Raw genomic sequence first — 13020 nt, forward strand, 5'->3', positions numbered from 1 at the left:
CTTAGATATCTATGGATAATTCATTCCCGTGGCAATCATAAGTCCCTCCAAGGTTGACGAGAATAGGAAACCGGAGCATATCCCCAGATCGGATTTGTCCATCATAGTCAGAGACTCGGCTGGGACTATTTGAAATCCCAGAAGTATCATCTTCCAATATTGAGAGCATCCGAGGGAGAGTACAAGAAAATTAACCTCTTGTACCGCTTAATAGAGAAGACAACCAAGACGAAGCGAGATATATCTGTCAACGGATATGGAGAGATTTGTTTCACGGTATTTATCGTGGATTAAATAGATCCATAAGTTCCGGTCAATAATAATACCATCGTGGTGTTGATTTTGGGAAGGCTTTTCAACGTCTTAGATGTACCGGGCGGTTCGGATGTATATAATAAGGTATTCATATCTTCCTGAGCCTCGAAATGGATCGGTTTCCGAAATGTAATATGCTAGACCTGAGAAGGATAAAGAGAAAACGAATAGAATACACTTGAGGTTACCCCCTGGGGAACATAGAAGCCTAAGGATTACACCTCACCATACCTGATATTTGATATTTATCAGGTATTGTAGCTTTAGTGAATATTAAGATAGCTTAAACTATGAATGCCTCTCACGAGAGCTCTGCACAGATCTTATATACCCATTCCTAGTAGATCTAACCCTAAATCTACCCCTAAATTATTTATACCTAAATAGAATCCTACCTCCCTTGTCATTTGTGTTTTCTTACTACTTCTTATAACGCATATATCCCAAATAGGAGATGTTGAGTCGTGTTTGACAGAATATCCTAAGGTAAGCCTTAGGCATATTGAATTGTTTGAATATAGTTAAACCATGATTTTGAATTCGGTCGTTAAGTTGTACCTTGATGATTTTATTTCGATATTTTCATTTTCACTAATAGATTGTCATCATCTACGATGATCATAGCTTCCTGAAAAGGCTCGCTCGTAGGAATTACTCGGGATGACTGAGGATTAAGACACGAATATATCAGGAAACCATAAGGATTGGTTCAAGTCAGGTCCTTAAACAGGATCAAGAAGTAAAAGACCAACTACAACTGTCAGGGTATAAGTGGGTACGGAGGCCTACAGGGGTCTATCTACTATATAAGGGCGCTACGCGCCCTCGAAAGAGAGTAGAATCAGGCGTTACTAGTTCAATATATCGTCCTTTTGGTCTACCTATCCTAGATATTCACTCTGTGTATGACATCAATCACCTGGGTATAAACCCCCTGACAACAACTATCAAACCGCTAGTTCTAATATGAATTCTTCAAGGCCAGTTCATTACCTTGGTTTGACCAAACAGAAAATGAAGAAATGCTTTAAATCCAAGGTTAAACTTCCGTCAAGTTCGATCAAAGCTGAGCAGTAGTGGATTTCGTAAAGATAAGCGTAGACCCCAAAGATGATACGAATGAAGCCCTTAACGAACATAACAAGCTGGTATGAAAATTCAGAACCATCTTCAAGTCAGCTTCAGTGTACGTTGTGGAATTGTCATCCATATTACCATCATTTTTATCAGTGACAAAAAAAGGTATCAAAGATGAATCATGTAGGAGCAAGTCTCGCAGATAAAAAGACTGAAAACAATTCAACGAGGCTATCGAGAATACGAGTTGGAAACACTTCAAACAGAAATAAGACCAGGTAACTACCAAAAGATAAATTAACGAGAGAGAATTCAAAATGACAGAAAGCTACAGACATCTTACAGAGGCTAGTCAACGGTGAAACTAAGAAAGATACGTTAGCACAAGAGATTTTCGAAACCAGAAAAATAATATCGCCATAGAGGAGTTCCCGACACAATTATACCCTAACAGTGACAATGACGAATATATTCTAAACCTTTTAATGGACCGTCCATAACTATCTTCTACCCAGAGATATCTACATTGCCGCCTCTCCGCCTCTCCGCCTCTATCACGAATCTCAGATATCCAGTCATTCAGTATGATGTATGCGACATGGAAAACTGAAATGATAGGTAGCTATATAACTTCTAAGACTTTCGATGACGATAACAGCTATCATCCGACGAAATACTAGAACATCAATAATGGCGTGAAAGAGAATGAATAGCAGGTTCATACGCATAGATAGCTACGATGCTTAATGCTTGCTATTTTCTCGAATCATCTAAAACGCAAGATGTTATTTGGAATCGATGTATAGGTATGCTACATTTCAATATTATCCATGCAGTGTCTCTAAGAGTATCTTGGTTTGAAATATCCCTAAAAGTCAAAACCGCCCACGGCGTAAACCTTGTGAGAATATGTATCTCTGGGGCTAACTCAAAGACATGCATTGTGGATTGTGGCTTATAGATTATGGTGCGAGTGGCTGGGCTGGACATTGGCATAGAAATAAGGTTATTACATAATAGGTACATACCTCCTAAAGCACCTCTCTTATGTACAATCTATTTCCATAACCCCGCATCTTTTTGTCTTCTTACATCTGAGCAATCATGTTTCTCTCCACATCACATCCACTCTTTGGATTTCGTCGCTGGTTGAACACCCTTTGCGTTTGCCAGAGTTTGTTGGCTGGGACCACGATACTCTGACCCTCTCGTAAACTCGAAATTCTAATATCCTAACGGAGTTAGGTTTCCGGTTTGCGGGAAAAACAGAGGTTTAATTAGCTGTCCTCCAACTGGGCTCTAGGCGAAGGCTCTAGGCGAAGTGATGGACTGTTCAGCTCATCTGGGCCTTCCACGGGTTGATGCGCAGAGAAACGGGTAAGGAAGAGGGCATTTGGTTTGTAATTTTTCCGAGTCTTACTTGGCGCCTTTGCTAATCCTTTGGGGGTTTTTAGGTTTCCAAATTTGCGTCGCTCTCTTTACTTTGCTATTTTGCTATCTTGCTACCCTAACCAACACATATACCGACGTACCACACACGAACCAACCGTCATGTCATATCGACCGACACACCAACCAATACACCGACCAACCGACCAACCGTCCGGTATAATACAGGTCTCATATTACGAGCTAGTCATTCGGGAGATATCGAAATATATTAGAATTGGCGTTACAGGGGGATTCACTCACTAAGTGTCTCGGCCTTTTTCAATTGTCGAGGCCATCGACTAACTCGTATACAGAACTTGTCGGCGAGCGCGAAGCAGATAGCGAGAACACATGCCAAATGGCAATTGAATTCTGACGGGCAATTGAATATTAAGTCATCCCATTATATTTATAATTGGTGTCGCAGAGGAATATCGTTTACACAGTAAAACAGTATCACTTAGCTATGGCAAGCAGTCTAACACAGAAGGCCCTAACTTTAGAACCATTCCCATACGTATGCATTAGATGTACATGCGCGCAAACACTTGTCTGCGAAATTGAGTCGAGATCTTGTTTTACAGTAGATTAAGATAGATTTGGAATCAGTCCTGCCTTATGTGTGATATTACTTCTCCCCGACCGTGGTCTTCTGTCAGATTGACATCCGCGACGGAGGCTATACGTAGAGTAGATGTCAAGATAATTGAACTGGATTGAATTGAATTAAACTGTCAACGCCTGTCTCAACGCCTGTCCTCCTATTCTCGCGAAGGCGCTGTGTACTTTTCAAGTATCTTGTAGATATGCTATTGACTCATTTGATTCATTGTCCTAGTCGCTCGATAGGGTTGTATCGACCTTTGCAGCTTCGTCCAATATCTCTGTCGTTTTTTAGAGAAATATTATCGCCAGCCCTTTTCGGAGGGAGTTGGATTGGTAGGCTTTTAGGCATTGTCTTGTCAAGTCTTTTTGACTCTGTTTTCTAGAAGCCTTCGATTGCGCACCCAGGATAGTAACCCAAACATAAATTGAGTAGATACGCATCTAAGAACTATTGATACCTAATACGTAAAATAGCTTACTGTTAAGAATATCATTAATAGAACTGATGTAAGTACGCGCATGTAGTTCTAAGGTTAGATACCTGACGATGACATTCCCTACAACCCTGACATACCAAAGAAGACTATTTTAATAGATAAAATAATTCGCGGCATCGTGAGATTGAATTCCAGGAGCATTAGACCGGTATTGATGTGAAGTTTTACCACAGGACAAATTGATAATCGATGTTGATGTCCTACGCAGCTGACAAGGGGTTTAGGAACAGAATGCCTCTCTATCAAGATGGATCGCATCAAGGTTTATCAATAGGTACATCCATAGATGGATATCTCAAAACTGCGAGTAATAGCTGGGATACATTTCTCAAGGCTTGATATGACGAATGTAAATTTCGCCAAGATGAGATGTCTTCCCGTGCATCAAAGAGTCGGGATATTTTGATATAATCTTTAAAATATCAAGAGAAGGTGACCTTTTAAGAATGATAGCTTACAGTAGTTAGTCATAGTCACCTAATCAAGTTATGCCACGTACGAATGCTACGAAGCGAGGTTATCATCGTTACGCAAAGGCCAGATGATATTGAAAATATGAACGAACAAAGCATTATATATTTAGAAACAGCGCCTCAGATATAGATACATACATATATATACGTCTGCGATTATTTTCAATTCACAAATACCCTGCTTGAATGCTCGGCGGTCACTTTACCTACGTCTACGTGCCAGTTCTGAATGTCGAAATTAGCCGCAACCAACCTTACGGACATGATTTCTTATATATTACAGTATGAACCTGATATAATAACTCATTCTATTCTATGAGAGATACTTATCAGATACTGAAGTTACCGTAGCTAAGGAGAAGAAATGGATCTATAGGTCTAGCGAGTTGGTTACTATTAGAAATAGAAAGAACTGTGAGGATCCTGGACTTAGGAATCTCGAAAAGTCGGATACGAAATTATTTTAATATTTTATCGGTTCAATCTCGCGAAATTGATCATGTATATAACTTCCAACCCAGCTAAGCTGTCAGTGTACTAGTGGGTAAGGTTGTAAACCTCCTGACATAAGTCCTCTTTAATTTCCAAGTCATAGATTCAAACTTTAGATAGCTCTCGTGTGTTCCCTATTGGCTAAGTCCGAGTGTACTTACATTCAACCTTATATCCCGTAGATGAGAGAAGAGAATAGGGCTCGGGGCAGAGCTTATATTTCGTTAATAATTCGTATTTGGTCTGAGGGCTATTCTGACCTCATATCACAATGTGAGAATGGACGTATGTTCATTTCAGCATTATGAATTCTATTGCCATGTTGTTTAGATTTCTATTCTTAAAGTCCAAGGGTCTTGGCTTCGTTGCCCGCGTAGTGGAAGACGGATCAGTACGTCTATCGGTTACGCTTGCTAATAGGAGAAGGATCTCAACTCCGTACCTATTACTGGGAATCTATATCTAACTTACGAGTAGTTATCTTGAAAAGCTTAGACCGCGCTATTCAATAATTCATCAGAACTGTGGTATGAAGCGCGGCCGTCAATTGCAAGCCAGTTTAAATGAAGTAGAAAAAAAAGGAAACCCCCTCTTCAATGTACACTCTTCAATAGATTTCCGAATAATGGCCGCAAGACAAATCTAAAAGTCCTCGGAGGTCGAGAATCCCTCATTCTAGCTTCGAGAACTTTTAGATTTGTGTTAAAGTCATTTCCCACGAAATCATTGCTGAGTGTACATCAGGCTTTTTTACTTTTACCATAACTCTTTACAGCTGACTCAAACTACAAAGGACTTTCGTAGCATGGGATCTGAGCTTACTGAGATAGTACAGGATACCAGACTTGTAGAGTACCAAACGCATTAGGTTTAGATTCGACTTAAACATTGAGATAGGATCAGTACTTAATGTAGAGCATTCTGGAATCGAGGCATTGGACTTTCCTAAAGACTTGATGACAGTTAGCTTTCGATATCTACTTATACTTGGCTCATCTTTCGGGAGTGAATAATTCCATATTCAGTAACACCGTATAGGGATGATTCATCATACCGATGTTTATGATATCAATATATTCTCGACAATATATTTTCAAGTTGAACAGTCAGGTGAGGCTTCCAAGAAAATGGTAATATTCTGTTTTACTATTAGACCTAAGAAGCATATCTACATTCTATCTAAAGACGTTAGGTCAAGAATCATAGCCGAGATATCTAAAAGAAGGAATATGTTTAGTATGTGTAGTCGTAGGCTTCCGTAGAATGGTTAGAATATCCCGCGGAATAAAAACACTGTTTCCATACTATTTGGTTGCAGAATGGGAATATTCCAAGTTCATATCATCATGATTGAACTAAGAGTATTCCTGAAAGATAAGGTATATGAGCTATAGTTATAAATTGACTTAACCCACCAACTGTATGAGTGAGGAGGGGGGTCCTTCCTATATAGGTATATATTCCATTCCAAGATACCATGTACGGTACTTGAGAGTCCTTTGACCGCTCAGTTCAACACAGCTTAGAGAAGGACGACTAAGCGTCCTGGAATCATATAGATAGAGGCTGCGAAAAGCTTACGAAGTATTTATCCAACCTATCCATCAAGAGAAATGATAATATAGGGGATATTGAAAGATCTATTATCCAAGGTAAACCTACTGTACTCTTTCTAGTTTCTGGAAAAAAGTCTGAATCATTATATACCAATACCTAACTTAAAACACATCTCCATCTCCTATGAGTGGGCGAGGATATTCGACTCTCCTACCAGCTAGTATTGTTTATTAATATTAAATATATCTCGACTATCCTCCTCCTCGCTAGTAATACTAGAAAGGACATCGCAGATAGACATTGGAATTATGATATATAATATTCAGCCTCTCTACTTCTTCTAAGAGGAAGCAAGGAACTATAAATACGAAAAATTGGAGGAGAACGATAAACATATTAACCCATAAACCCCCATAACTTTCTGTATACTTTCACCTTGGCCCCAATTCGTCATACCGAAGAAGGTTAAATAGACCTACCTGTAGAATACATTAGGATAGATCGCTTTATGGTATCAGATACGAGATGAAATTTTATGACCTTGTTCAATACGGATGATGAATATTTATGATACCCTGCCAACGGATTCCTAAGCTATCTACAACGATGGTATTGGTACCTATCTATCATCGTGAACTATTCTTCGTTTCTCAATGTCCTCTCTTACACTTCCTACGCGGTAGGTACGGGATACTGTGTTGAGACGAGAGCCCAAAGGTTTGGCGCCCCAAAGCTGTCGACTATCCTTTGTAAGGTCCCTACCGGAAGGATTGTGAGGTACACCGGTGAGAACTTCTCATTGTATATGAAGCTCTCCTGGTAGATGGCGAAGACTCCACCATTCTCTTGGTCTCCTGTCGCCATATGCGGAGTGAGCTCGCCGAGCGTCGGTTCCAGTTCTAAGCGGACAGGCTGCAATGAGATCATATCATAAGGCGATGCTGTAGTGAAGGATGTGGAGAACCACTTTTTGAAGAAAACCATTTGGAACAAATACGTCAGCGCGAGTATGTGAAATACGTCACGTATTTCATCCTGGTTAAGCATCGTCTCCTCGATGAGGTTTTTAGAAGGCTCTATGCCGAATAATGTTTCTAATCCGCGAATATAGATTTGAACCTTTAGTAAAACTGCTGCTTTAACTCGCATAGACCCTTTTCCTCTCTCGATAATGGTTTTACCACCAAATAGTGCGTGTCCGACGGAGTTCTCAACGTTCATCTTATCCAAGATACCAAGTTCGCACCATAGCTGACCGTAGTGTGAGTTCTGCTTCCCGATTCCGGCGCAGTCTTCTGTTATGACATCAAAGGCCAACCCATCATCCTCCTTGAGACTCTGCGCAGCCTCTTCTGTGAAAGTGTACAAATTGTTATCATTTCTATAGATTGATAACGCTACCATCCGAATAAGTACTCTTTTTGAGGGGATCGAAAGCGTAGTGTCGTTCTCGATCCGGGCGAGAAGGTAAGCGACGTGGAAGTTTCCTAAGCCATTAAATGTCTTGTGCTTAATATAATAAAGTGTTCTAATACCCAGAGGAGTGATCTGAGATGTAGGAGCGTCGTCAGCTAAGCATCCCAATATGACAAGCCGACGACGAACCTCCCTTAGAACAGATAAGCTTCCATTCAGCGCTGGTACCGGTACCTCGGGATATGCGAGACATTTGAATATTTTGCTGACCGCGAGGAGAAGATGTGCGGAATCGCTTTCGATATGCGTATCGTCTTTTGACTTGTTGTTTTGTAACCATTCGTCATCCCATGAGGTGTAAAATGTAGGACGCTCGCTATCCGCCCTATCACCTTTACCGACCCAGGCTTTCTGGCGAAAGATATCGCCTTCTGATATAGGGATAGCTGCAATAGGAAATTGGCTGGTAGAAGGGTCGAATATCCTCGTCCGCTTATGGTCGATGGAGATGACGCATCTCAAGTTAGGTATTGATACGTAGCTGCTTAGATTTTCTTCGAGAAAGATGACTGTAGGCTCGCTCTGGATGATGGATCTTGTGATATTCTCCATATTGCTATCTCTCCCGATGGATAGGCAACGTATATTACGGCCTGTGATATTATTGATAGGTTTGATGAATATATCGTAGGCTTCCGCGATTGGGGTGCAGATGACCACGTAAGGTGCTAAACCACACTGCGGAGATTCGAATAGAGATAAGCGAATAACCTCTATGACTTTGTCTGTATCCTCGAGGGTCTCCTGCTTGTATTTCCTTTCTTCCTCCCATACGAGATGGAAAGGATGAATATCGTAGAAATGTAATATATTTCCGATGTCCTCTCTAATTTTACCGCCGAGGAGGACGACGGTAAGGTTAACTTCTTGTAGTTTCTTTAGGCCGCGAATCCAATCTACGACAATACCTATACTCAATTCTCCGTCCACTGTCGGGATATGCTCGACGTCGATAAATAGTATCATGTCCTGGTGGCGTAGCAAGGTTGACGGATCAGCCGTATCCTCCATGAGCGTATTGAAACTCTCGTACGAGATGAGACCTAGTTTTCTCGCATTTTCAATGCTGGGAATCCCGTTGGTGATATCAGTATCTTCGCGGTATCTGATATTATAGCTTGTTACTTTGATTTCCTCTTGGTCGAATAAGATGTATAGGCCTTGCGCATCGGCTCGAGTAGCCTTGACGTGATTCCAAAGATCAGGAACAAGTCTAGTACTTTTACCGACTGATTCTGCCGTAACGTAGGCAACTCTGATGGATTCGGAAGTGGAAGATGATAGGTCCTGAAGAGTAGGTAGGATATGGCTTTGATAGTTTGACATCTTGGAAGTGTGGTCGATGAAAGTAGAATGTAGAGAGAAGAGAATCGGAAATTTGTAATGTTTTGTGGTATATGTATGTGTGAGAAATAGAGAATTGTAAAGTTGTCAGATGGCAAACAGAACGAAGATGTAGGTCGTGCTGGCGGGGTGGAATACAGCTGCTGGGTAACCCAGGTAGACTTGTCTGTTGTGTACCTGAATACTAAGTATATCTTCGTACCTTTCATTTTAACAACGCCTATGAACTGCCTACTTTGACATACCTATCCGTTTAGAGAGCACCGCCGACTCATCGGTAGAGTTAGACACTACCTAAGACCAACTTATGGCGTCGATCACAATTACATCAGGAAACATGCACAAGGTTAACTTTGGTAAGTAGATACTTTATTAATTACCTAGGTATCTATCTCCCTCTTGATACTGGGCTAAGTAGGGCTACGTTTTGCTATATTTACTTTGTTTCCGACTGCTTGATACCACAACAGAGGATGTTATAATTTACCTGTACTAGCGGTCTTCGGATTAGTAGACAGCTTTGATGATGTTTGCAGGACCCTTCAACGGCCCTGCTCCTATCGTCACGTACGCCGTACTGACACACGTAGTCGAAGCAGTACCAACCCTCTACTTGGACCTCTGATAACATTTGGCTCAAATAATAGGCGATAACTTCTTATTTGTATACCTACCATATCGGCAAAATGTGGTTTTGAGATATAATATTTAAGAGGTAGAATAATATTTTCTACAATTACCATTTATTTTATAATAATTATTCTTTTTTTTAAAATAGCGCATTAATCCGTCGGAGACATTTTTTACGCTCAAACTTTTGGAAATTATTATGGGAAACTGATAAGTAATTGATAAGTAATTGATAAGTAATTGATAAATAATTGATAAATAAATGTTCAATAAATGATAAGAAATTGATAAAAGTTTCCGACGGATTCTACCGTGCGAGCCTGCGAGCACGTGAAAACGCTTGCGCGAGCTTGCGAGTGCATGCGTTTTCCTAAATTTTAAATTTATATAAGGAAATATAATGTAAAAAATTATTTTTTATAAAGTAATTATTTTTTATTTCGAAATTATTTTCTAATTTATATAACCTATATAATTTATTGCAATTTATTATTTATGTAATTTTTATATTATATATAAATTACGTAGTATGTTTTATAAATTATTTTTAATTATATAATATATATTTTTAATAAAATATAATAGATTATATTGCAAATTTAAATAATATTTGAATGTTTTTTATTTAATTATGGCTTTAATTTAAATATAAAAACTATTGTAAATTCCATTACGTTTTATTACTTACTTATTTTTACGTAGTTATATCTTAATAAAAGGGCAAAAAATAGTCTTATATATATCTTTAACAATTTTATCGAAATTGTTATTATTATTTTGGTTTTCTATAATTGGCAAATATTAAGTAAATTTGTTTTTAGTATATTTTTCTATTACCGGTATATATATTTTTTCGTTTATTTTTAAGTATGCGTATAATTTTTTTAATTGTAAATTTTAAGCTTATATAACTTAAATTAAATGTTTTATTATAATGGGGGTAATAGATTTGCTAGTAAAATGTAAGCTAACGTAATTAAGTTTTATTATAACTTTATAAATATTAAACATTTTTTCGTTTTTAAGCCAGAATTAGTAAAGGTTAAATTTGCCAAAAATAAAACCGGCGGTATTGGTTATATTATTAATTAAATCGAGGTTAATATATTGGTATATGTTTATTATATTTTTTATTAATAACTTTAATATAATTAATATAAATATATGTAATATAATAGATAAATAATATATATTATATATTTCTTTTAATAAAAGCTTTAATAAATTTTAATTTATTAAATTTAATATTAATAATTATAATTGTTATAAAAAGTTGGAAAATGATTTGTTGGTATATTGTTTTAATATAACGTATATTAGTAATAATTAATTAAACGTTAAAAGTAAATAAATCTATTTTTAATATAAAGTAATAAAAATAGGTTTAATTTCAAATAGAAAATTAATTAAAATTAATTAAAATATAAATTTACTTCCAAAAGTTTATAGTTGTAAAAGGAAATCTTTAAATAAAGGTAAAAATTATTATTAATTTTTATTTATAATTACAATAAATGTTATATATATTAAACCTTTTATAAAAAAAAAAAAAAATTATTTATTGCTTTTGTTTTATGTAATTTTTTTATATAAAATATTTATTTTATTTTCTTATTTTAAATTTTTATTTTAAATTTAAACCTTTAATTTTTAGTTTAAATCTATTTAACATTTTACCATATACTTAATTTTTAAAATTATTAACAATTAATAATTATAATTTATAATATTTCAAATTTAAACGCCAATAATTTTAATAATTTTAAAATTATTAATAATTAATAAATAGTAAATTTAATTTAATAATATTTTAAACGTTAAAATTTTATTAATTTTAAAATTTTTAATATAATTAATAATAAAATAAGATTATATTATATAATTTTTATAAATTATACATAAATAAAAATTGTTTACGTAATAATAAACCTAATAATATTATACGTATTTAATATTATAAATATAAAAAAGTTTATTAATATAAAAATATTATAATTATAAATAAAATAATAAATATATAATATAAATAAAATAAAATATAAAAGAGGTAAAATTATAAAAAATATAGGAAGTTAGTAGATATAAAGGGTAGGTAGGGTAAGAAATTGGTAGGTTACGAAAAATAAAGTAAAAAATAAGAAAAATATAAGAAACCAATAAAAAAAAAAAGTAAAGTAGAAAATTTTAATAAATAAAGGAAAAAATAGAAAAGAAAAAAGGGTATAGGAAAAAGAAAAGGTTAAAGAAAAGGGGATAAAGATAAGGTATAAAAAGAAAAAAAGGTTGGGAAGGAAAAAAAAAAAAGTTAAAAAAATAAAAAACTTAATAAAAAATAATTTTAATTATTTAAAAATAAAAATAATAAAATTTTATAAAAGGTAAAATATTAATATAAAATAAAATATTATTTCTATTTAAATAACCTTATTATTTTAATTATATAATATAATAAAAAAAATATATTAAATAACCTTTATAAAATATTTATTTTAATAATAATAAATTTAATATAAGTTAACTTTTTATAAATATTATATAATAAGATTTTTAAAATTATTTATAATTATATTAGTATTTTTCTTTTTTTTATTATAATATTTATTATTAATATTTTTATAATTTTTAATATTATTTTATTTTTTTATTAATGAATTAACCTAACTATTAGTCTTTTAGCTTTTTACATAGAAAGCATTTAAATTTGGTGAGGGTTTTGCCCCATTTTAAAAATGCCGGGGGTAGAAAGCGTTTACGACTATTTTAAATACTTTCTACCCATATATCAGATTCAATTTAGACCTAAAATATATTGAAATAAAGCCCTCGAAAAGACGATTCTAACAGTATACTCGGATTCCTTATACGACTTAAATTGAAAGGTGCATCGATGAAAATACAAAAGAGGTTTTTTGGTGGTTTTCATTTTGATGGGGTCGCACGTACCATCAACCCGTACACCACAACCGTTAGATTAGACCAAATCCGGACTAATGCATAATTTTAGTCATTTTTCAACGAACCAGGATGTAAAATTGAAAAAAATAAATATCAAAAAATAAAAAAGAAAAAAATCGAAACATATAAAAATATAAAAAAAAAAAAAAAAAAAAATTTAATGTCAT

At 35.1% G+C, this 13020-nt stretch overlaps 1 protein-coding gene across 1 annotated transcript; it reads right to left on the reverse strand.

Annotated features, from left to right (window-relative positions):
- Positions 1–7120: 7120 nt before the first annotated feature.
- GL218_09204 (uncharacterized protein) lies at positions 7121–9250 on the reverse strand (the record flags this gene model as incomplete). Its single annotated transcript, XM_033586030.1, has 1 exon — positions 7121–9250. The coding sequence occupies one exon, from the start codon at positions 9248–9250 to the stop codon at positions 7121–7123; it is 2130 nt and encodes a 709-aa protein (XP_033439943.1).
- Positions 9251–13020: the final 3770 nt, after the last annotated feature.

The sequence above is a fragment of the Daldinia childiae genome, assembly GCF_008694065.1.
Source record: "Daldinia childiae strain JS-1345 chromosome Unknown Scaffold16, whole genome shotgun sequence".
Lineage (NCBI taxonomy): Eukaryota > Fungi > Ascomycota > Sordariomycetes > Xylariales > Hypoxylaceae > Daldinia > Daldinia childiae.